At 37.6% G+C, this 26,662-nt stretch overlaps 1 protein-coding gene across 1 annotated transcript; it reads left to right on the top strand.

Moving 5' to 3' along the window:
- The first annotated feature begins 1,807 nt into the window (after positions 1-1,807).
- On the top strand, positions 1,808-23,936 carry ALATS (Alanyl-tRNA synthetase). Its single transcript, XM_022297465.2, has 23 exons — positions 1,808-2,202; positions 2,353-2,591; positions 3,289-3,429; positions 3,637-3,783; positions 4,391-4,543; positions 5,698-5,827; positions 6,254-6,350; positions 6,490-6,610; positions 7,021-7,080; positions 17,397-17,447; positions 17,529-17,624; positions 17,865-17,966; positions 18,053-18,175; positions 18,673-18,816; positions 18,979-19,050; positions 19,143-19,218; positions 20,700-20,842; positions 20,922-21,030; positions 21,111-21,298; positions 21,903-21,992; positions 22,077-22,259; positions 22,926-23,105; positions 23,597-23,936. Exons 1-23 carry the CDS (start codon positions 1,830-1,832, stop codon positions 23,669-23,671), a joined length of 3,093 nt encoding a protein of 1,030 aa, XP_022153157.2. The 5' UTR covers positions 1,808-1,829; the 3' UTR covers positions 23,672-23,936.
- Positions 23,937-26,662: the final 2,726 nt, after the last annotated feature.

The raw sequence follows: 26,662 nt of genomic DNA, 5'->3' as shown, positions 1-26,662 counted from the left end.
CTCGAAATATCCATCGACATTTCCATCAACATCGACATTATATTTTGAACCTTGGTTGTAGCTTACTGTCTTGTCACGGGGGAGATTATATTTGCAGTGCTCTTTTTCTTTTACTTTAAAAAATGTTTTTTTTACATAGGCAAAGTAATTTTGTACAAATTTTATCATTCAGAGGAGAAAAAAAATACATCATGTGTTTAATTAGAAAAATGATCAACTCCGTGAATGTCGGATCAGCTAGAATGAGCTGGACAGTGAATTTGGATACCACATAGAAGACATGCAAAAGATGGTGAGAACTTCGACGTCAAAGTTAGTGAATGTCCAAATTAATTTGAGAGAGAAAATTGAATGTCTGCATACCTTGGAATGGAGCGGAATGGTTAGAACAGTATTCCCGACAATACCTCAACAACTCTTTAAGGTTGTCATGAAACGCGACATGTTATCGTAGAGTGTGGCGGAGACTGGACCGAACTGAGATAAGTCAATTGATTCAACCAGTAATATGGGAACGGGATTATGAGCAAACTTGGTCGGCTCGATCACGCAAGACACCGACTCGACCATATACACGAAGCCGAGGTAATAGAACTTAAATACTCTAGGTGGTGGTCACATGTACTTTTCGTCATGCTAGTGACGTATGCCAAGTGTATGGCGAAAATGACCTCCAACATAATATTTAAATTATATTACGTGATTTGTTTTTAAAGCTATAATCTAATATATTAGGTTTTTTTTGTTCTCTCTTATATTTGAAGATTGTCCAATAGATAGAAACTTTTCTTTGTGATTCTTTAAATTCCTTTGGTAAGATACCAAATGCTTTTTACGTGAATGGGAAGGGAATTGATGCTTCTCTTTATCTCATCTATAGAAATAAATATAATTTAAACATCATAAATTATATGATATTTTTTTGGAAGAATTACACGTTGAATACAATAAACTTGTACTTGTAAAAAAAATGGGCTTACTTAATTGCAATTTTATATTAAATTGCTTTTCTTAACATGAAATAATTTAATGCATTTGATTACCGTTGATTTTTACTAAGTACCTGTAGGAAAAAAAAAAATTATTTGATTTGTATACGGTGTGGTGTGTGAATTATTATGCTAAAATTCATTGTGTCATCATATCACGAAAAAAACATTTGTTACTGTGAATATTACGAATGTTTTTATGCATGTAGCAAATACGTTTAATATTGAAAGATATTATACTAAATTTTTACTTTTTTTTTAAATATGTGTAAGCAATATCAATATTTTGCATATAAGCCTGTAACTTAACGTATTGTAAAATATCTATATTTGACTCACAAATTTCTAATAGCCTTCAAATTTGTCCGGCCAACGAGTTTCACTCATCACCCAGTAAAAATGTAATTATAAGTTTGGTCAAATATTACAATCATGTCAAAAGAATAAGTTAATGAATCAATACTTATCACTTGATTAGTCAACTTCTACCATGCGACTCGAAAATTTGACATCTAAGAACTTAAATAATATTTTGATGAATTAAACTTTATATTTAAACTAACCGTATAAAAAGTGATGAAGATATTTTTTTTTTCAAAGGAACTAATTAAGATATTTATACTTTCTTAGAGAGATGGCTATAATTTTTTTAAGTGAGGCGATGGGATGAAATAAATACAAATGCAAAGAGAATTGCCATTTGGACACGATAAATCGTGTTTACGAGACGCGACTATGAGGTTGGAAAACAATAAAATAACTGACCTATGTCGCGTAGGGCAAAGGGCATAAATAAGTGGAATTGAAATTTTGGATTTTAAAAGTTAAAACCACAATTGAATGAGGAGAGGATTTTCCAGAGTCAAGGGGGAACAGTTGATCGCTACATTTCTTAGCTCTTCTCTTACTTCTCTGCATCCCCCGCCGCCTCTCTCCGCCACCGCCTATCCCTACTTTGGGATTCAGTTCTTCCTCAATTTCCCGCTTTTTCGCTGTTTTTCTTCGTCATCTACGTCGTCCGAGCCTCTGATTTCTTCATTTCTGCCGTATTCTCCGCCAGCAATGCCAGGGGCCGGTTCTCAAGACGTGGAATGGCCGGCCACCCGCGTGAGGGACACATTTTTTCGATTTTTTGAGGAGAAGAATCATGTTCATTGGAAGTCTAGTCCTGTTGTGCCGGTTAACGACCCGACCCTTCTCTTTGCTAATGCTGGTTTGTCTCTCTTTCTCATTTTCTTACTTTTTTAGTTGCTTAATGTCTGGTTCTGGGTGGAGGGAGTGGAAGAATGGGTTATTGGGTCGTTCAATTTGATGGGCTACACGAAGATTCTTCATTGCTTGAGATGTTGGATGTTTGTTGCAGGTATGAATCAGTTCAAGCCCATTTTTTTGGGCACAGCTGATCCTAATACGTCTTTGAGCAAGCTTACCCGAGCTTGCAACACCCAGAAATGCATTCGTGCTGGTGGGAAACACAATGATCTCGATGATGTTGGAAAAGACACTTATCACCATACTTTCTTTGAGATGCTTGGCAATTGGTCGTTCGGTGATTACTTTAAGAAGGAAGCCATCGAATGGGCCTGGGAGCTCCTTACCCAGGTTAGTTGACTCTTACAAACGCTGAAGCATTTCTACTTTTTTTGTCTGTCACGAGCTTTTATTGCGTATCCTGATTGTGTCACGAGTCGAGTTGGATATGGGTTGGTTCTTTTGAGCATTCTGTCTGAAATCGAGTAGCATTAAGAGTGATTACAGTAGCATCATAGCGTATCCTGATTGTGTCATAAGTCGAATTCGATATGGGTTGGTTCTTTTGAGAATTCTGTCTGAAATCGAGTAGCGTTAAGAGTGATTACAGTAGCATCATGGTCTATGACTCGTAATCTACAGTTCTTGTCTCGCCTTCTTACATACACTAATCAGTTTATATTTATATATTTATTTTGCTATTTTTCAGCTTGTGAATAATTCTTCTACTTGTTACACGTGCTACTGCAATGTCAAACCATTTTATTTGTCTTGTATGGCACAGTACAACCAGTCGTGTTGTTTGTAACTAATGTTCTTTGGATAAGAAATGCTTGTTGAGTATTAAGGGTATACATAAGAAAGAAAGGGGCACTGATTTCCAATTAGACCTCATGGAATGGGAGATTTTGAAAAGCTCCTCGATCATCTGTAATCAAAATATTGAGGAAAATCCATTGCTCTTTGGTTATGGCAGGCCTTAGTTTATATCAGTCGTTGCTTGGTTTTTCTCATAGTAGTTACAGTTATGTGTTTTATGAACCTACAGGTTTATAAACTGCCCACAGATCGATTTTATGCCACCTACTTCGGTGGTGATGAGAAAGCTGGTCTTGCACCTGATAATGAAGCCAGAGATATATGGCTGAAGTTTTTACCAGCTGAACGTGTCTTACCTTTTGGCTGCAAAGTAAGATTATATGACAACTTCAGTTTTTTTCTCGTACAACCCACAAGTGTCTTGTTGTCTTTCTGAAACATGATGATGGTATAAAAAATATGTTGAACTCCCCATTTATTTATGCTGCAGGTGCTTTAATTATCTTATTTTTCGTGTGTGTATTTCATGTTAGCTCTTCAAATTTTTTTATAATTTTATGTTTTAAATTTTGAGCAGGACAATTTCTGGGAGATGGGTGATACTGGTCCTTGTGGACCTTGCACTGAGATACATTATGATAGGATTGGTGGTCGAGATGCTGCACGATTGGTTAATAATGATGACCCCACATGCATTGAGATATGGAACCTTGTTTTTATTCAAGTAGTCTTCTTGTCCCTCCCCCTCCTCTGTTTCAGTGTTTCTGACTCTTCAACTTATATCTGGCTATATGATTCTTGATCCTTACACCAATTGGACCATATATTTCCTGTTTTTCCAGTAGCTTCCCTGATGTAGGTCATGTTGTGGTTGAACTGTAATATGTTTATAATTAACATTGGAGTAGCTGTATCATATCTGACTTCTGGCATGCTGGTTCATCTGATGTGAAAGCCTGATGGCTTAAGTGTTTGTTTGGTTGATATTGCTGTATTAGTTAGGTCTCCCGTTGATTGGAAAGGGGGGAAAACCATTTGAAAAAGTAAGCATGGTAGATTTACTTCTGAAGGAAGTTTAAACTAAGAAATATTGGTAAGAGAACTAAGGATACCAGTTACATTGCCTAAACCTTTCAAGTTAAGAAGTGTGGTTACTAAATAATGTTTTCTTTGGTTAACTTTGGTCCTACATTCTTGTCAAGTAACTACATTCTTGTCAGTAGATTTGCCGGTGCATCTCTTTTGATGGGTTTTGATTGTTATTGTTATCATTATTTGGTGATAAGAACAACTTCGTTGGTTATTAATGATTCAGTTTATCATTGCTACAGTTCAACAGGGAAAATGATGGCTCCCTTAAATCTCTCCCTGCCAGGCATGTTGACACTGGCATGGGATTTGAAAGACTGACTTCGGTACTTCAGAACAAGTTGAGTAATTATGACACTGATGTGTTCATGCCCATCTTTGATGCAATCCAAAAGGCAAGATCAGGATATTTCTTACTATATATTTTTACTTTTGTGATTTGCATAGGATATAATTTAGGATGGTGCTTTTAAAAAACATGTTTTTTTAAAATAAAAATCTATTTCATAGACTAATATGAAATTATAGAAAGACGGGAGGAAAGCCAGCCCCAAACCAAGGAAGTTACGAAAACGTTGTGAGGTATCTCCTCACAGTTCTTATTGGAATTCAAGCAAACAAGCCTTAAAGCTTACAGAAACACCCCACCAATTCGAGAGGGTGGGTAACTCTCCCTCTAATGCCCTAGCTACTCCGTAATCAAAAAGCCAGAATGAAAATATACTCCCACCCATCCCAGCCTTATAACTACTTGGCCCTCACTCCCACAATGATCCTTGGGCCCCACGCTCCCTAAACGGTTATTCCTTCCTACCTCCCCCTAGTGCAATTCCCTTCTTACCCTTCATACAAACGTCTTTAAAGTAGCAGTAGGAGAATTAAGAATATAAGAGTTAAAGAAGAAAAATTAAACGAATTTTTCTTATTGTTGGAGATTCAGTTCTTCCTTTCTCGCCAAACAAACAAAAAAGAAGTCCTCATAAATGAACCCTTTCCTTTTTTGGAAGGTGACCTTCTGTAAAAGTGGAAAGAAAGCTGTTCAGACTGTGATTCAATAGCTTCTTCTGCCTTGACCAAGGGAGATTACAGAAATGATCTCCAGATTGGATTAATAAATAATAATATTTTCCCCTATTCTCTTTTTATAATATACCAATGTTTTGAACAAATTACAATGTGCAATGGGAAAAATCTTAAACCAACAAAGTTGCAAAAGGCTATCCTATCCAGAACTATGTAAGAAGGGGAATACTTACAAGAGTGTTTGCGTACTGCGCTTCAAATAGAGACAACAAGAATAGTTAAATCTCAAATCATACTTACCATTTTACTCATTGTTTAAGGAAATTATTCTGTTCTTTTATAATCATGTTTGCTGGGGAAAAAAACTATAGTAGCATTTAGCCACAAAATATAGTTGTCTCATTGAAAGACGCACCATCTTTGGTTGAATTGCACGAGGAAGAAGAGTAATTATCTAGATCTCTATATTAAGTCAAAGTATGAATTCCTCTTACGGTGTTTTCTGTTTTTCCTCAAATATTTGTAGGCAACTGGAGCTCAGCCTTATAGAGGAAAAGTTGGACCAGATGATGTGGACAATGTGGACATGGGATATAGGGTTGTTGCTGATCATATCAGAACTCTTTCATTTGCCATTGCTGATGGGTCTTGTCCAGGTGAGTACTATTTAAAACAGGAAATACCTGTCTAGAAAGCATGTTAAGCCCTTCTACTTGTAATTATTGGTTACGTCCTGTCCTCTCTCTTTGTTTGTTTGTTTTCTCCTTCTTATCTTTTCTCTCTTTGGAACTTCCATACGAATGTAAATCAGTGATCCTTGTATTGGTACTGGATTTTGATCTTTCTTCTTCGATATCATGAACAGGATGAGGATTGTTTAATAGCAAGTAATTATGCTTATCAGTTGCATCGTTGTTTGTTAACATTATGTGGGTTCTGTTATCATTGTTAAAAACTAATCTTTGGACTTGTTATGTTCATATTTTGTTGTGATTGGATTTGTCGTCCACCTTAATTCACTCTTTGCACATCATTTGATGCTCCATTAAATAGTTTCATGTCTCTTAAAAAATCCTTGATAGGTAACGAGGGACGTGAATATGTTTTGAGACGTATCCTTCGTCGAGCAGTTCGATATGGAAGTGAAGTTTTAAAAGCTCAAGAAGGATTTTTCAATGGGTAGGAGGACTTTTCTATTTTACTTGCCCGCACAACTCTTTCCTTGCTACATCTTCTGAGTGTCATAATATTACTTTAAATTGTATGTCTAAATATTTGTTTATATGATTGTTTTCCGCTAACAATTATGGTGATCCAGACTGGTGAGTGCTGTTGTGAAATTGATGGGTGATGTCTTCCCAGAGCTGAAACAACATGAGGTGCGAATTAGGGAGATAATTGCAGAAGAGGAAGCAAGTTTTGGGAAAACTTTGCTAAAGGTACTTCCTTCGTGAGGGTTTGAGAGTTTGATGGATGAATGTTAAGGTCTTAGCCTTGATCTTTTTGGTGTAAGCTAAAAGGCTAAGAACTAAAATCCCTTTGGTATCTCCAAAGACATGGTGTAGGATTGTATGTTGTATCTTCCCTGAATTGGTCAGGGATCGGGCAAATCTATGTCCATGGTTAAGAATGGAATAAACTTGATAAATTTGTGCACCCCATGGATACTGATCTGGGTGCATCTTATTTTGATTTGTTATTTCTCTATGGAGGCTTAGAATTTTTATTTGTTTAATATTACATGTCCTGTTCAACAAAACATAATAGATTACTTATTTGACTTCAGGGAATTTAGAGGTTTAAGAAGGCCTGTTTAACAAAACATAATAGATTACTTATTTGACTTCAGGGAATTGAGAGGTTTAAGAAGGCCGCTCAGGATGTACAAGGGAAGATATTGAGTGGGCAGGTTAGTATTTTTATTAATTGGATTTTTCATAATCATACTCTTTGCGTGTACTTCTGTTTTATAAGTTGTGTAGGAGGTTTTCATTTAGACAAGAATTTATAGAATATTTTCATATCAAAGGTGTATCATCATTTGTCTCGAAGTGTCTTTGTTGAGGCTAAAACATTACAATTTGGGATCACAATTTTATAGCTCTAACGTACTCATTTGAAAGGTTCAAAACAGATATGCAATAAACTCCTGAAAGGAGTTTATTTTATTTTATTTATTTATCATTTTTTTAATAATACCTTTTTGTTGCTTTTATGGTTGTTTAGGTTGGGGTGTGGGGGGGGGGGGGGATACAATTGTGAGATGTGTTTTAAAAGCTAGAATGAAATTGGAAGTTCAAAATTGCATTTTTTTTTCCTAGTCTCTCTCTCTCTCTCTCTTTTCTTTTAAATAATTGAGAAACTAATTTGATTGAGAAGAAAAGAAAGAGACCAACCAAAAGAACAAGTCAAAGGGCATTGAAAAGTCGCCTAAACCCAAAGGAGTGAACCCATTAGGTATAGGGGTGTTCATGGGTTGTGTCGTGTTGGATTGGAATACTTTTTAGACCCAACTCAATTGTTCGGGTTATAAATATACAAAACGGGCCCTTATTAAATAATAAACCCAACTCAACCCAACTATAAAATATTTGGGTTGGATTGGTTCGGGTTATGCAGGTCACTTATTCGAAGTATTGTATAACAAAAAAAAGGAAACTTGTAAGATATTAAATCCTAGGTAGGTGGCCACCATGGTTTGAACCCATTCCCTTTAATTCCTTTGCTATTTACATTGGCACTCATTGACCACTGGGCCATCCCAGGATGGTTGTAAATTATAATATCTTAAACGTTTATTTCTACGTTGTCTAACATTGAATCAAAATCTGTAAGTTGATGCTTATTTATATAGTGAAAAGTACACCCGTCTGAGGCAAATCCCTTTCTCCAATTTACTTTTGTTTTTCTGCAGATGGTAAGGGTGTTCACAGGTTGGGTTGGGTTGGGTTAGGGGTATTTTTTGGACCAACCCGAATTTTCAGGTTGGTCAGTTCAGGGACCCGATGGAACCGAAGTAAACTTGCAACCCAACCCAACCCAACCCTTATATTTTCGGGTTGGGTTGGGTTGTCGGGTTGGTAAGAAATAAAGTTTTCTGCAGATGAGATGAGAAATCATAGGGTTTTCTAAGAATCTTTTTGCAAGAGTTGAGAGTGAGGAGAGAATTAAACCAACACGGAAAAGAAACATAAAATTAGACACATCGACGGTGAAGTCGTCGTCGTAAAATGCCTATCGCCTACCTCACATACTCTCAAGAAATCGATTCAAAACTTTCAAGGCAATCTTAGCTCTTCTGAAGGACTTGAGAGGTGAGGGAGATATGAGGAGGTGAGGGTGATTGAGATACATAGGGAAAGGGGCAGAAAGCCAAAGAGATGAGAGATTGGAGGAAGAGGGGGAGAAAGGTGAGATAAAGGGGAAGATGAAATAGAGAGGAGGAGGAGGAGAGACCATCTTGACTCGTGAGGGAGAGAGAGGTGAGAGAAAGGGGGAGATGAGAAGGGAGACGGCAAGAGGAAAAGGGAAGAAGGCAAAAGGAGGAGGCAGCGGCTAACCCTAATAATAAATATATATATTTGATTTTTTTTTTTAATTTAATGTTAGGTTCGGTTCGGTTCGGGTTGAACTGACTGAAAAATTAACCAACCTGCTAACCAAATCAAAATTTCGGTTCTTAAAAAAATTGAGCCAACCCAACCCAAATTTTCTTTAAACCCAACCCAACCCTTACAGTTTGGGTTGGTTTGCCCTGGTTGTTCGGGTCATCAGGTTTTTTGAACACCCCTATCAGATGGTATGATGTTATGTAATTGTTGTTTGTTGTTTTAAAACCAGAGTTTTTAGCTTTTTTGAATCAAGTTATTGGACAACGTAGGGTGAAAAGTACACCCCAAAAATTTAAAAAAGTTTTTTCTTTTTAATTGAAAAACTTTAAAAAGTTGCTTTTAAAATTCGTTGTAGAAAAAAAATCCATAAAGGTTTATTGAATGAAATAAAATTAAAATAAATATGGTGAGCAAAATAAATAGTTTAAAAATTAATAATTAGTTCGTTCAACCCAAATTTATTTTAGGGGTAAACCTTTGAACTAACCCAACCCATAAAATTTTCATTTATTTGAACCCAACTCAACTCAAACAAGTTTTTAACCCAACCCAAACCTTATAAGGGTTGGGTTGATAAGTTTTTTGGGTCATCGGGTTTTTTAACACCTCCATCATTTGTTTTCCTTTTTCTGGGATAAAGAAACAATTTCATTGATGTATGAAATTACAAAAAAAACTGTTAGGCCTCAGCCTCAATTTTATTTATCGACAAGCCAAGGGAGTTTAGAGAGCTCCCTGCCTCGTTCTCATAGAGAATACAATCACAATTCAAAAAATAACTTTCATGACCCCCTTCCTCTCTCTACCCTTAGATATACCCTCTTTGTCTAACTAACCAATATTCCTTATACCCGTATAACTAACGAATATCCTCCAGGGCCCACCTATGAGTGCGTAATGCACTTGTTCAAACTGTCTCTCTCTTTCTCATTCGTTTACGTTGATACACCTTAGTAATCTGGGGTCTATCACTACCCGCCCCCCAACAAGCCACCTTGTCCTCAAGGTGAAAGTTTGGAAACTGGAACGCAATCTGAGCAGCACGTTCCCAAGTGGCATCCTCGGTAGAAGCATGCTCCCAATGAATCAGCACTTCCAATTCACCCGGTGTAGATGGACACTGACGCAATCCAAGCAGAGCAAGCGGCTGTAATGGCCAACGAAGATCTGGAGTCAAATTCGTTGGGATCGGAAAGACGGGCAAATTAGGACCAACCGCCTTTCGTAGCAATGACACATGAAAAACGGGATGGATGCCGGCGGTCTCGGGAATGGCTAGGCGGTAAGCAACCTTGCCGACGCGGGACAGCACCTGGAACGGGCCAATGAAACGGGGTGCCAATTTAGGGTGGGTATGGCGATACAAAGTCGATTGACGATAGGGACGTAATTTCACATAGGCCCAATCATCGACCGCAAAAGAGACATCTCTTCTATGGGCATTCGCTGACGCAATCATCTTTTTTTGGGCCCGGTGCAAATGGGCCTTTAGTGTAGCCAGCATAACATCACGATCACGAAGTTGGCGATCTACCGCACTGACGGTCGATGAATCAGCGGTGTACTATAATAGCGGGGGTGGAGCCCGACCGTATACAACCTCAAATGGTGAGAGCATAGTGGCCGTGTGGCTGGCTGTATTATAACTGTATTCTGCCCAAGAAAGCCATTTCGCCCACTGGTTCGGTGTCGTCATAGCAAAACAGCGAAGATACGTTTCAACCCCTCGGTTTACCACCTCAGTTTGACCATCCGTTTGGGGATGATATGCAGTGCTATGCTTAAGCTTTGTTCCTAGGGAACGGAACAACTCTTCCCAAAAGAGACTCGTAAAGATTTTATCACGGTCTGAGACAATACTCCTTGGGCACCCGTGCGAACGCACAACTCTCAAAAAAACAGCAGCCACTGAGAAGGCAGTAAAAGGATGCTTTAAAGGAAGAAAATGAGCATACTTGGATAACCGATCGACCACCACAAGAATGGTATCATACCCTTTTGATTTCGGCAAGCCCTCGATGAAATCCATAGAGATGTCTTCCCATACTCGGTCGGGAATGGGCAGGGGTTGCAAAAGTCCTGCGGGGGCCAAGGACAGGTATTTGGCTTGCTGGCAAACAGCACAATCAGCTACATAAGCCCGTACCCGTGCCTTCATCCCTTTCCAATACACCTCGCGCGCAATCCGCTGTTAGGTTTTCAATGCCCCATGGTGTCCTCCGACCTGGCTGTTATGGAATTCCTGCAGTAAAAACGGAATTGTAGGTGACGTGGGGGGTAAAACTAATTTACCGCGATAAAGGAGTAAGTTGCCCTTTAAAGAGAATCCCGTCGGATAATCCCGGTGCTCGAGTATAGCTTGACGAATGTTGGACAGTGCGTGGTCTTCGCTAACCTGAGTCTCAAATACGGCCATATTCAATCCATCAACGACGCTTAAGACTCCCAGTTCGAAGGCGGCCGGAAGGCGGGACAACGCATCGGCTGCCGTGTTATCCAACCCACGTTTATATTCGATGACAAAATCGTAACCCAACAGCTTGGCCAGCCAGCGTTGGTACTCACTTGCGACCACCCGTTGTTCGAGAAGGAACTTCAAACTTTTTTGGTCAGTACGGACGGTGAATTGTCGTCCTAACAAATACGGTCGCCACTTCTGAACAGCAAAGACGATGGCCATTAACTCTCGCTCATAAACAGCCTTATGGCGATGCGTAAGTGGTAAAGCGTGGCTGAAATAGGCTAAAGGCCGTTGATTTTGCATCAAAACTGCTCCCACCCCGACACCAGATGCATCGGTCTCCAACACGAATGGTTGTGAAAAATCAGGTAGCCCCAGAACGGGCACATTTAACATTGCAGACTTTAACTGCTGGAAAGCTAATTCTGTTGCCGGATTCCAGTGAAACCAGTCTTTCTTTAGAAGATGTGTCAAGGGAAAAGCAATTGTCCCATAATTAGCCACAAATTTACGATAGTAACCTGTTAACCCGAGGAATCCACGCAACTCTTTAAGGTTGCGGGGTGAGGGCCATCGGTTCATTGCCTCCAACTTAATGGGATCAGCCGCCACACCATCTGTCGAGATCAAGTGACCCAAATACTCAATTTTGGAAACTGCAAACTGACATTTTTTAAGGTTGGCCACAAACTGATTTTGCACCAAAACGCTCAAAACTGTCTCCAAATGTCCCACGTGATCTGCCATAGTCACACTGTATATGAGAATATCGTTGAAGAAAACCAAAACAAATTTCCTCAGAAATGGTCGCAGAATGTCATTCATGACGGACTGGAATGTGGATGGCGCATTGCGGAGACCGAAGGGCATGACCAGGAACTCATAATGTCCCTCATGGGTACGGAAAGCCGTTTTATGGATGTCGGTCATGCTAACACGGATTTGATGGTACCCGGATTTCAAATCAATTTTCGAAAACACTGTAGCCCCGAACAATTCATCGAGAAGCTCATCCACCACCGGAATTGGGAAATTATCTGGTACGGTTACTTGATTCAAAGCCCTGTAGTCCACACAGAACCGCCAACTGCCGTCTTTTTTCTTTACTAATAGAACCGGACTTGAGAAAGCACTTTTACTCGGCTGTATAATTCCAGCCATCAGCATTTCTTTTACCAGACGTTCTATCTCGTTTTTTTGGAACTGGGGGTAACGATAGGGCCGCACATTGACGGGTCCAGCGCCTGGTAGTAATTCGATGGCATGGTCATGGATCCGTGTAGGTGGTAAGGCCTGCTGCGATTCAAAAACATGGGCAAATCGGTGAAGAACTGATCGGATGGACGGAGGTACTTCTGCCCATTGATCTCTGTTTGAATTCCCGTTTGAACCGATCCCGGCGCCAGCTAATGCATTGAGTTCGATAAGAACCCCCTGGTCATCCTGTCCAAAGGCCTTCATCATAGCCTTGAGGGAGACCTGTGATCTAACCAAGCTTCGGTCCCCTTGGATGTGAACTTGCCAATCGCCAATGCAGAAATCCATCACCGACAGACGAAAATCAAACTGAATCTTGTCCAACGTTTCCAGCCACGAAATTCCAAGTATTACATCCGCGCAACCTAGCGGCAAAGGAAGAAAATCCTGGATAATCGTTAAATCGGAGATAGTTAGAAGCACACCTTCGCATATACCGGCTGCGCGGACAGACCCACCCGTACCAAGGACGACGCCGTACCCTGCGGACGATGAAATTGGGAGTCCTGTGGCGGCCACCACTTCTTCAGAAATAAAATTATGAGTCGCCCCACAATCGATCAAAATCACCACTCGTCGTCCACGAATTTCGCCCTGTACCTTCAGCGTTTTCGGGGAGTTCAATCCAACCAAAGAATTTAGAGAGAGAGACCCCATTTCCGTCCCGGAAACCCCTTGATGTTCCTCAATCTCCGGTGGCGTTGCGGTCCGCTGCTCCATCACGTCCTCCACCGCTAATTCATCCTCTTGGAGGACCAAGACCTGTAACTCACTTTTCTTACAGCGATGGCCCGGTGAAAACTTTTCGTCACACTTAAAACATAAACCCTTCTCCCTCTTGCTCTGCAATTCAGCCGCTGTCAACCGCTTAAAGGTATTCATCGCTGTCGGTCCCTTTCCTGTGACATCGCGATTGAAAGAGATCGTCGTAGAAGAGGAACCAGGGTTTCGAGTCGGGTTAAGAGAGATGGTCCGCGACCCGTTTGAAACCGACCCGCTTGAGCTAGACCCGCTCGCTTTATTTGGAGTGATAGCCGCTGCAGATAATTTTTTTGGTCGGGCCGGCCCATTTACCTCAATAGTTTGGGCCAGAGCCATTTTTGCCTTCAAACCCACGGGTTTCAGAATTCGTAATTCACTCTGGATCTCATCCTTTAGCCCACTTACAAATTTACTCTCCAAAATCGTTTCAGGGACATCCCTAAGCGTCGCCGCATATTGTTCAAAAAGCTGCCGATAAGCCTTGACGGTGGTCTCCTGACGCAACACCAAAAATCTCACGTATTGATCCCCCTCATCCGGCGGTCGAAATCGTTCCAGCAATTGTTCGCGAAATTCCGGCCACGTCGTGAACGGTTCCCGACTTTCCTCCCATTGAAGCCAAGATAAAGCTTCCTCCTCAAGGCACAGCACTGCGGCCTCTAACTTGTCCTTCTCCGTCAACCGATTCACAACGAAGTAGCGTTCCACCCGGTGTAACCAATTATCTGGATCTTCCCCTTCCTCCCCCTTAAAAATCGGTACCTCAAGCTTCCGCAAACGCATGTCGAACAAAGGAACTTCACGGACCCCAGGTACATGTGCACCCCCCTCTGTTTTTTTCTCTTCGATTTTTGATTCTCCTACCACAATCGACCTTCCTCCCACTGGCGGAGCTTCAACGATCATTTTCTGCTTACCCCTATCCGTATTAGTCCGTTCCGACGATGCTGAACCTTCTTTCTCCCGGAATAGTCCCTCCAATTTTTTGAACATTGAAATCATATCTCCTCTGATTTCCTCCACCTTAGAATCCATCCTTCCCTCCATTCCTGTCAAACTCGATTGCATCTCTACTAACTTCTCTTGCATCTCTCCAATTCTTCCTTCGAACTTCTCTTCAACTTCATTAATCCGAGTGTCCATCCTGCTACCAACCATTCCCAAACTTGGCTCTGATACCAAAATTGTTAGGCCTCACCCTCAATTTTATTTATCGACAAGCCAAGGGAGTTTAGAGAGCTCCCTGCCTCTCCCAAGTACTCATAGAGAATACAATCACAATTCAGAAAATAACTTTCATGACCCCCCTTCCTCTCTCTACCCTTAGATATACCCTCTTTGTGTAACTAACCAATATTCCTTATACCCGTATAACTAACGAATATCCTCCAGGGCCCACCTATGAGTGCGTAATGCACTTGTTCAAACTGTCTCTCTCTTTCTCATTCGTTTACGTTGATACACCTTAGTAATCTGGGGTCTATCAAAAACCTAAAGTTGGGATTACAAGAAGCACTTCCAATTAACTAGAAGGTAAGAGTAGCTATAGTGATGAAACAAAGGAGAACATTTACACTAGGATACAACATTGTAAACTATAGCATCAAAAACCCTCTCAAAAGGATGGCATTTGCTGTTGAAAGTTCTTTGGTTTCGTTCGCCCCATATGATCCAGAGAAAAGCTCGAATAAAGGTCAACCATAGCTGTTTCTTTTGTTTTTTGAAAGGACGTCCAGATAAGGTGAACTCTATGAGGGTGGGAGGATCATTTGGTAAGGCCGTGGACCATCCAAAAGTGTTTAGTAGGAAATTCCAAAATGCTAAAGCAAAGTTGCAAGAGACAAAAAGGTGTTGTTGTGATTCTGAACTGGATTGACAAATAGAGCACCACAGTGGTAAAATAGCCATATATGGCAACCGGCGTCGAAGATTATCGTTGGTGTTAATAGCATGGTGACTAAGCACCCAAAGGAAAAAAAAATTCACTTTTTCTGGGTATTTGTCCCGCCAGATTGTTTTGGAAATCCTAACGAGAATGAGTGAGAAAAACCTGACTCGTGAGGAAGGAAGAATGAAAATTGTCTAATTTAGCTTCATAGAGGACAAACGATAAATATGAAGAAATCTAGGGCAAAGTGGTATGTCGCCCGACCCAACCCAAGTGTCTTTAGGACCCATTCCCTACGAGGCATTTCACAAATCGAGTGAAGAAAGGTACCTTGGAGGAAATGAATCTCTAGTGGTTTTTGAAAGTGGTTGACCCAAACCTGAGGCTCACTCAAGGGATTGGGACCATATTTTAGGGGTGTTCATTGGTCGGTCGATGTTGGTTTTCACACAAAACCAATGCCGATAACAAGAGAGGATGAAAGAAAGGAAGAAGAGGGAGGGAGATGAAGCAAGAAATGAAAGAGAGAACTAAGAAAAGAGAGGAAAGAGGAGAAAGAAGAAAAAACGAGAGAGATAGAGAAAAAGTGGAGGGAAAAAAGGGGAGGGAGAAAAAGTGGAGGGAAAAAAGGGGAGGGAGAGAGAAGTTGAAAAGAGGATATTAAACATAAAAAGAAAAGTAAAAGAAATGTGGATATCACACGGCCATGTTGGTGAGAGAAAGGGAAGTGTCAAAAGAGAAAATAGAAGGAAAGAAAATATGATTCACGTGAATCAGCATTCATGTTAATCACGTGAATGATGGACGCAGATTCCTCGACCTTATTTTTTTTATTTAATAAATCAGTCGGTCTATCGGTTTTCTTTGGTATTGGATGAGCCGGTTGGCCAAACTAGTCAGTTTTTCAAAAGGAAAAATCAATTCCTACCAATTCTTCTTTAAAATCAACGTGGGTCAGATTGGTTTTTCGGCTATGGTTGATCACCCCTATCATATTTGCTTATGATAACCCTATGCCATAGAGAATTGACCTCCAAGGGAAAGCGTCACAGCCATTTAGCTAGAATGGAATCATTACGAAGCTCCAATAGCCAATACTCAAACCTCCACAGAATGAGACCTTCCGCCCTCCTCAGACCCAACACTCTTTTGTCTCCATAGTTCATTTTTCATCTCTTATCTCGAAAATGAGTTGATACTAGAAACCTAGGAAGGATGTACTAGAGTGTCTAGTTTTTATTTTTATTTTTATTTTTAATTTCAGACATGTGAGGGATGGACACTCCCACTTAAAAGAAACTTATTTTTAGTTTCAAAAGAAACCTAGAATCAAATGAAAAATAAAAGCCCAACCCCAACCCATTAAGCACTTAAAAACCCACTAGGAAAAAAAAAGTTATAACATAAAAAAAAACCCAAACAGTAACGAAGGAGAGTTTCTCATTTCCTTTCCCACTTGCCCGATTGATCTTTGACTCTCTCTACCTTCTCTTTGCCTCCCTCCACCTCTGATTGCCCTCCTCTCCACCTTCAATCAACGTTGCCACCAACTAGCTCTAACCAACTATGCCGTCGTCGCTGCAACTAACTAGGTTTGGAAGTTTTTTATTAGAAGTATTACTATGTCAATATACACATATATTATCTAATTTTTTTATAAAAAATTTAACATGTCCGTGTTCTACATTGTTAGAAATTGGCGTGTCGCTATGTACGTGTCGTGTCACTATCCCGTGTTTGTGTCCGTGCTTCTTAGGTATAAACTTGTATCTGCTTATGTTTTCTTTCCACAAATGTTAATGCACCCGATTTTTTGGTGTTGAGCAAATGCAGCATCTCAGGAACAAAAAAGAATAATAAAATAAACTAACCACTACAGGTTGGCTAGTGGTCATCGAGACGAGTGAAACAGCAAAGGAGCTCAGAGGAATGAGTTCAAAAACTCGTTGTGACTATGTGTCTAGGATATTAGATTCCTATGAGTTCTTGAATAACTAAATGTTATAGAGACAGATAATTGTCCTGTGAGATATTGATTCAAAGTTCAAACATTCACTGATATAGACAAAGAAAGATTTGCATTCCTTGAAACAATAGCGATATGCTGAAGGAGTGTTTATTTGTGTGCGGTAGGGACCTTGATACCTGATTAAAGTTGCTATTTGAAAATTTACAATTAGAAACTCTGTTCAAGAAATGTTTATATTTGTGGTTATTCTCATCCTATTGTGTTCTTTACCGTGTAGGATGCTTTTATCTTGTGGGATACATATGGATTTCCATTAGATTTGACTCAGGTACCTAGTCTCTCTCTCACATACACGAACAATTATTGCTTGCATGCATATGGTCTAGCTAATAACATTTTCATGGGCTAGTTGATGGCGGAAGAGAGGGGGCTGCTGGTTGATATTCAGGGTTTCAATAATGCCATGGATGAGGCAAGGGAAAGATCAAGAAATGCTCAAAATAAGGTGAGTTATTTTTGCTAGAGTACATTCACATTCTACAGTCGTGTTTGACAGTTCATTGTTTAATATTACATGGACCTACTGGCTACTGGTGGAAAAAAAGCCGATTATCTTTTGGGCAAAATGTAGATGCTTTCATATACTGAACAATGCAAAAGAAGCTATGAATGACTATGGATTATTTAACTGATTGGAGAAAACATTTCGTTATTTTTATCTTTCGTTTTATTTCCTCTCTTCCAGCAAGCTGGTGGTACTATTGTCATGGATGCTGATGCTACAGCATCATTGCACAAAAAGGCAGTTGCTTCAACCGATGACAAATTCAAATTTATTTGGTTTAAGGTTTGTGAAGTTGTCAGTTATATTAACAGTTTTGGTTGTTTGACTGCTGTATGTATTTTTAAACCCTCCGATCTTTGTAATTCCAGGATCATGAAAGTGTGGTAAAGGCTATTTACACTGGTAGTGAATTTCCAGAAAGTGTAGCAGCTGGTGATGAAGTTGGTTTAGTCCTGGAATCTACAAGTTTTTATGCTGAGCAAGGTGGTCAGGTATTTTAAAATCTTGGGATCCCTATCATGATGCTTGATAAGAAAGGGCTCCATTTACCATTCCGGCAGATCTTTTGTATGTCTAAGAACTCTAGCCTAGCCTCTGAATGTACCTACTGAAAAGCAACTCTTTAAATTGTTGGAGCATTATACTGTTGTTAATTAACTGGTCTGTTCTGCTTTTTGTCTGGTACTTTAATTGTTTTACATTTCTACTTACTGCGTTTGTTACTTCCACAAATGAGCTTTATATTTTTGGAAAAAGCTCGCTCATGGGCTCTTTCTATTTGTCAGAAATGAATCCTTGTTGCAGTTTGGGTGATCTTATGAAGTAGATTAACTGGAAGATACAATGCAACTAGAGGATTTAATAAAATCAGAATTTGGAAATTGTTCTGTTTATAGTTTAAATAGTATGATTTTATGCAATTATTTTGCCTTGTTGTCTTTATTATTATTGTATATCTGATTTATGATGCTCTTGTCTTTGGCATTAGATTTTTGATACGGGATCAATTGAAGGTCCCTTTGGCTCATTTCAAGTATGCAATGTTCAAATATATGGAGGTTTTATTGTACATATCGGTTCATTTAATGGAGGGAGTGGCAGAATTTTTCTGGGTGACAAAGTTATTTGTAAGGTAAATTTTTGAATTTTTATATGCATATATTATCATTTATATTTAATTGAAAATCTTTTTGCTATTCAGTGGCTTTGGGAAGCTTTCTTTGGTTTATCAATGCAACGATTTCTTATCTATATTTCTTTCGCCATTTTTTCACAAGTCTATTGATGCATGCAGGTCGACTACGAGCGGCGTAAGCTCATTGCTCCTAACCATACTTGTACACATATGTTGAATTTTGCTCTTAGGGTATGTTTGAATTTTGGATGACATGTAACTCATAATTATTAAAACTGATATTCCATCTGTTTTCCAAGCTTATTTGAATAATAATTGCACAGGAAATACTTGGAAATCATGTTGATCAGAAGGGTTCAATCGTTCTTCCTGAAAAACTGAGATTTGATTTCTCTCATGGTTAGATTTTTTTTCAGCTGTTGTTTAATTTTTGTCAATTCATTGGAATTGTTTTCTTTCCTTTTTTAAGTTTTTCAAAAAAGAAAGTGTCTTAATGAAAATGAATCACCAAAAGAGGGGACGGGGAGGGGGAGGGGTGGGAGGCAGGAAGAGGCAACCTAGAAAATTCTTAGAAAGGAATTCTCTCAATCTAGCCAATGAGGTTAAAGGAACTCTACAATTCTCTTGGGGGTTATAAGAAGTGCGACTACAAAATTTCTTAGAAACCATCTAAAGACCGAAAAGTAATGGTCTCCAAAATTTCGTGTGTAAGGAAGCCATATTTTCGAAGGTGTGCAGTTAGAGCTTTCATTTGGTGCTTATGGAAAGAGAGAAACCATTGGGTTTTTAACCATATTTCTCATCCAACTGATTATTTATGGAAAAGTGTACAAATTACTACTGCATCGTGGTGTATAAACCATAGAAAATATTTTGTAACTCAGTTTAGTGATGCTCACACATGATTGGAAAACTGTAATGCGTTAGTTTCTTGGGAGGGGCCTCTCATCCCCCTGCCTTGTTCGTTTTGTGGCTAATACATCTGTTTCTTATATAAAATAAAGGAAAAAAAAAAAGAACATATTTTCGAAGGTGTTGTGGTGCCTCTCAAGCCAAATATAGCCTATCTTACAGAAACAATTACCTTAATTCAGAAAACTTTTTGTTTTACCATGAAACCAAGAATGTGTTGGGAATATTGGGAATACTAACGTTATTAGCAGTGACATATTTGTAATACTTGAGAAGTTTGTTAGAGTTGAGTGGCTATAAATAGAGGAAGTCAGGGCATTCAATTTGGGAGGTTAGTGCTTATAGTTTCCACTCCTAAAGGTAGTTTTTAGTGTGTTACTTTTTTGTTGTGTTGTGTTTATTTTGCTTTCCACCAGTCCCCAAAATGAGTTAGAGGTAGGGCGGCCCCTTGGGAGAACCCCTAGACCTAAGGTAGGGCATTTGCCAAGATGTAGCGCAATTATAAAAATGGTTTTAGTTCCTCATTGCTCCAGTGTAAACTTATGATAGCTAGCTGATTCGGAATGTCCATAAGACTTCTCTTCAATTATTAGCTGTCTCATCAGCAAATTGGACGTGACTTATTTGCACCCAGTTATTGCTAGTGGAAAAACCTTTGACGAGACCATCTGTGGCAGCTCTATGGAGAAGTTTATCTCCGAGTGTTCGCAACCAGAACAAAAAGGAAATGGTAAAGGAGGATGACTTTAGGAGAATGGGGGGATAAAAAGCCATGCCAATTTAATTGTATATCCATTTCTTCCACGTTGGGCGAAAACCCTTATTCTCCAGAACGATATACCGAAAACTTAAATCAACGAAATCAAAAACTGCTCCATTATTCTCGTATTAGCCAAGTTCTGTTTCTTCTCATGGGAAGATGTCTTGGTCATCTTCAATCGTGTATTAATGTCTCCTGAATTAAATAGGCAAGCCAGTGGATCCTGAGGATTTGAGAAAAATAGAATCAATTGTGAACAAACAAATAGAAGATGAGCTGGATGTATATGCTAAGGAGGCAACCCTTGCTGAAGCAAAGCGTATTAATGGGCTACGAGCTGTTTTTGGAGAAGTAAGATGCTAGTTGTCTTCTTTATTTCTGACAGCTTTTATAAGCATGATGTCCAATATCTTCCCTGTTTATGATGCAGGTGTATCCCGACCCAGTTAGAGTTGTCACAATTGGGAAAAATATTGAGGAACTCCTGGCTGATCCAGATAATGAAAACTGGTTAACCATTTCTTCGGAGCTGTGTGGAGGTTAGTGTGTTCTTATCATGGCTTTCTCTTCTTGCAGCCTGGGCTAAGCTTGCTTCAAATATTACAATGGACTTTTCCAGGGACCCATATATCAAATACACGGGAAGCAAAGGCATTTGCCCTTCTATCTGAAGAAGGAATTGCTAAGGGAGTTCGAAGAATTACTGCTGTTACTACTGATTCTGCCTTTAAGGCAATTGAGCTGGCTCAATCGCTTGAGCAGGAGGTTGACGCTGCTTTTAGTATAGATGGTAGCTTGCTGGAAAAGGTCTCTCTCTCTCTCTCTCACACACACACAAACACTGGAAATGGCAGATAGGTATAATTGTGGGAGGGGATGGTTGTTGGAATTTGTTCTTGAATAGGCTGCTTTTTGACGGTTTTGCCATTGCTGTTACATTTTTCTGTAGTACCATTGCATTCAATTCCACTCATCCTTTTTCCTATATAGGAAACTAAACACTAGTAAACAAGAAAAAGATGCGGAGTGGGAAGAATACGAGTTATCCTCAAAAGAAGAGAGAAAAATCCCAATAATGGAAACGAGAACCTCATTTACACTAGGTCCTTGAAAAGGAAGAGATGCTATAAAAAAGATTTCGCATTTTTACACTGGAAATTAGTAAATCTCAGTAACTTGATAGTTTCACAAGTGACAAAAGATCATCACACATGAAAAAGAAAATGAATACGTTGGAAGTAATAGTCTGATCCTCTACTCTACTCGTAGGAAATAGCTTCAGTAAAAATTTTCTCGTTCTTATTGATGTTTACATTGGATGTCATCTAAAAGAAAGTCATTTACGTTGAGTGTGTACCTCTAGCCACATTTTAACGGCTCAAGTTAATTCTTGTTCACTTCTCTACTGCAGGTGGTTTCTTCGTTCAAAAACCGTGTTGATTCAGCACCAATTCCTGCTGCTAAAAAAGCTGAAATTAGGGCTAAAATTGCCTTGCTCCAGGTATTGCTTGTAGACCCACTGTGCATTGATTGCTCCAGTAAACTGTGTATTTCTTTCTTACCTGCAAATTGTTGTTCCATATAGATTGAAGTGAGGAAGGTTCAGAAGAAGCTTGCTGAAGAAAATATGCAGAAAGCTGTCAAAATTGCAATTGAAACAGCAGAAGTGGCTTCTTTAGATGGCAAGGCCTTCTGTATATCCCATGTTGATGTTGGTTTGGATGCAGCCGCAGTTCGTGAAGCAGTTGTCAAAGTTATGGAACAGAAGGTCATTTCCTAAAAGTGCTTTGTAAAAAATACTTTTGATGTTTGGTTCTACGTTCTTAAAAATACTTTTTTGGTGCTTTTAAGTACAGCACTTTGGTTAAAACATCCTACAAAGGACTCTGTTACAAAATACTTTAAAGATGAATTGGCCTTTCTCCGATACCATTTTTATATTATTTCCAAGCATGAAGATTTTGAGCGAGTAATCTCAGGCTTGAACAATTAAACTATTGCTTGCCTTTAATCCCTGAAACTCATTCACTCAATATAAAACCAGCTCCTATTCACAAACTTTTTAGCTAATGACTAATATAGCTTTAGTATCTGAACAATATTTCTAAAATCTACCTTAATGATATTCCTAACCTATTCACATGTTACTTGCAAAAGGCATGAGAGTAAGAGTGTTCAAAAAATTGATGCCCCCACTGTGTGCTTCAATAGCAGAGGTGTGAAAAAAATGGTTACTATTTCTCTCTTGCAATTTCCTTTCCCTTAGTGTGATAGTTCCATCACTCTACCTTCTGTTCTCAGCGAAATTAGTCCATCTCCTCCAATGGTGAAACACGTAGTATAGAGAGAATTTCTTTATTGATTTCACTTATGATTTCAAGTGAATATCTTCTCTTAGAATGCAAGGATTTGATTTTGTATTTGTGATCAACAGGGCATATCAGCGATGGTTTTCAGCACTGATGAAACCACAAAGAAAGCCGTGGTTTGTGCTGGGGTTCCTCTAAAGGGGAGCCAAGGGAAGCAACTAGAGGCGTCAGAGTGGTTGACAAAAGCTTTGCAGCCTCTGAAAGGAAGGTGCGGGAAGGGGAAAGGTGGCCTTGCTTCGGGCCAGGTAAGTTTAGTTACCTGCTTCCTCTACTGTATCTCTTGTGGAAGTCTCTCAACTCTGGTTCTGATATATAGGATCAGAACCATAGTCATGATGAGTAATTAGTTATTTTTATTGACCTCTTGGGAACTTTATAATTTTAACCTCTGGGAGGTAGGGAAAAGGGGGTGGTGGGGGCTTCACGTGATGACCTATTAGCAGATTGTTAACGGCCCCCAATTTATAAATTTTTAAAATTTTAACTTATAAACACTTAATTCCTGCTACGTAAATGTGTTTGTAAGAATGGTGAAGAACATACTGAAGAGATTTAGGAGTAGGCATGAAAATTGAAAACTTAAAATAAATCGATATCAAGTGCAGCCTAAGGTATTTGACTAAGTACCAAAGGAAGAGGCTTCCATGATTTTTAGAATAGGAAGATTGAAGTGTCATTTTGATCTTTATAATGTTTTAAACATACTTTATTTTCTGAAATGCTTTGTGTTCTCTAGGGAACTGATGCATCTCAGATAAAGGAGGCAATGGATCTTGCTACATCTTTTGCATCATTGAAATTGAGCCAATGAAAGCTCAGATTCCTCGATTCTTAGTTACAGGAGTTTCGATATTCTGTTCTGCAATTATTTGGGCTAACTTATGGAAATTGGGTATGGAACACAGTAGAATTTACTGTCAAAACATTTGCACCCTGCTATACCTTCCACACTTGATGATAGTTTTTTTTTTTTAGTGTCCCAAGTCAAGAAGTTGTAAAGCATTGTTGCAATGTAAAAGTTGTGTTTTCTTTTAATTCATATTCTATAGAAGATTAAATTATAATTTTGAGCGAAAGCTGGTCGGTTCAACTTAATCCTTAGCGCAAATCGATGTTGAATTTGAGGTATGTTAATACTAACCATCTTATTAGAGTTGATAAAATCAACTGTGAAATCAATTATAATCAAATTAAATCAACTAAATTTGACTAGTGTAGATTTTATTCTTGCTAAAACTAGATAATGGGAGAGATTTTTGTTTTGTTTTGTTTTTTTGTTTTGGTCCAACAGGATTGATTTAGTACTTGCACAGTTTGCATAAATGTTTCTTGTGATTTTGACCAAATATATTCATCTCTGGAATGATTAATTGAAAGTTGCTGCTATTCTACTTTTCAAGGTTGAAGACTGGATAGACAAGGTATTGCCTTTTTAAGACTGATAACTGTTATTGCTTCATTTACTTACTTAGAATTGGAATGAAAATCAAGTTTATTACACATCAGAATGTTATTTCTTGGATACTCTTTAACTGGAAATTTTTTGAAATTGGAATTAGAAATTCGTTGATGATTTTTATTAAGAGGAAACGGAATAAGAATTATATATATAACCACTACTAATATATCATTTTTTTTATTTCTAGCTAATTATAAATATATTGACTAATTTTAAATACATTGACTAAAAAGTTTGGTAATATTATTTTTAATTAAAAATAAGTTGGGCTCGAACATTTATAAGTGTCAGAGAAAAATAATAATAATTACATTTTATTTTATTGATTGTAAATACTAATTGATTTAATATTAATAAATAATAATTAATAAAAATAAAAATTACATCAACTAAAAAAGGTGAATATAATTTTTATTAGAACAATTAAAATATAATTGATATAACATTTTAATATTAATATAAACATTAATTTATTACTTAATAATAATATTTTTTATTTTAACAATTTTATTGATACTAATTAATAATAACAAAATAATTAAATTGTTGGTAATTTAAATAGAAAATTGTAATATCTTATCATAAAACCACATCAACCATTAATTTTTATTATAATAAAAATTGGTACTATAAATAAGTAAATAAAATTGTAAAATAATTAAATTTATCAGAGATAGTAAAAATTGTAAAATAATAATTTAAAAATTGTGAGTACTCTAGGATGAATAATGAGAATTAGATTGACGAGAGATTTTAAGAGATAAACGAGATAATCTTTAAGTTTGAGATGAATTCCATAAATTATCATCGGAACGAAAGTTTTCTTGATTCTCATTTGGACTTATAAAACTGGTGCTCCCATCGACAATGGACATAAAAGGAGGGACTGTTTCTCAAGAAAATGGTCAAACTTATAAATAAGAATTCTTTACCCATTTAGGGTTGGAGATAAATTAATTCATCAAAAGCAAAATAGGTATATATATATAATGTATGTTAGGTAGGTAGTCTATTTAGAGAAGTTTCATTTTTTTATCTTCCCTTTATTATTTTCTAAGCACAATCATAAAGAATTATTTGGAGAAATAGATGCATTGAATAAGGGTGTTTTTTATTAATAATGTTAATAATAAAAGTTATTTTAAAAATATTGTATTTTAATTAAAAATGTTTAAAATATGGTATATTTTGAAACTTTTTTAAAAATATAGTAGTTTTAAAAAAGTGAACAAGAGACGACCATGCAACGTGGCGCCATGCTAGACGCCACGTAAATTTGTTTTAAATTTAGGAGGTGGTCGTCTCTTCAAGAGACGAAGAGATGACCATTCGATCGGTTCATTTTTGGAAAAAAAAATAACATTTGTTATATTATATATTATTTAATAGTTTAAATCAAAAAACTGCTTAGTGGTACTGCTACCCTGATAACACTCCCAAGTTCAAATCTTGGGTCATGCAACGTTTATTTTTATAACCATTAATCATCTATTTTCTCTTTTTTACTTAATATAAATAATAGTATAAACAATAACATATAAAATAAAAGAACATACAATAATAGAAATAATAATAACTTTATTATTATTAAATGAATAATAATATATAGAATAGAAAAAAAGAAGTTTGGATGGAAATGGTAATATTAAGTAAAAAGAGACAAATAAATAAATAATAATAATAATATATAAAAAGAGAAATGATTAATGGTTATAAAATAAAAAAATGTGTTACCCAAGATTCAAACTTGGGATGGAAGAAATAATAAGGTAGTAGTACATCCACTACACCAATAAGCAGTTTTTAACATTAAAACTACTAAATAATATATAATATAACAAATTTTTTTTTTCCAAAAATTAATCGACCAGATGGTCGTCTCTTCCCACAAAGAGACGACCACGTTCAAATTTTTTAAAAAATTTACGTGGCGCCCACGTGGCGCCACGTCTAAATGGTCGTCTCTAGAATAGACGACCAACCTTCTATTTTTTAAAAGTACAATATTTTTAAAATAAGTTTCAAAACCTACAATATTTTTAATATTTTTAATTAAACAACTATATTTTTAAAATAATTTTGATTTGAAACAATATTTAAAAAAAAATCCCATTGAATAAGATATATACGTTGCTACTTTGGAGACAACATTAATTCTTTTTGACTCTATCAAAGTTTTTATGTAATAATCCAGACTCTTGAAATTATATTGCTTCTCGAAAAAGAAAATTTGATAACTTTTTTATTTCTTGTTTCCTAGTTTCTCTTTTTAACAAAGAATAAAACTTTTCTTCTTCTTTCCTTTTTTTTATTGATAAAAAATATGAATATATTTTATGTTCT

This window comes from Momordica charantia (genome assembly GCF_013281855.1).
Source record: "Momordica charantia cultivar OHB3-1 chromosome 8 unlocalized genomic scaffold, Mcharantia_2.0 BLBB01000008.1, whole genome shotgun sequence".
NCBI classification, from domain to species: Eukaryota; Viridiplantae; Streptophyta; class Magnoliopsida; order Cucurbitales; family Cucurbitaceae; genus Momordica; species Momordica charantia.
This window is presented reverse-complemented; position numbering and strand designations above follow the sequence as displayed.

Bases quoted from the DNA above. Each gene is read 5' to 3' on its own strand.
- ALATS (XM_022297465.2), top strand. From the start codon at position 1,830: ATGAGGAGAGGATTTTCCAGAGTCAAGGGGGAACAGTTGATCGCTACA. The intron at 19,219-20,699 runs GTTAGATTTTTT...TGAATTAAATAG, and splicing joins GAGATTTGATTTCTCTCATG to GCAAGCCAGTGGATCCTGAG. The intron at 21,299-21,902 runs GTCTCTCTCTCT...TCTCTACTGCAG, and splicing joins ATGGTAGCTTGCTGGAAAAG to GTGGTTTCTTCGTTCAAAAA.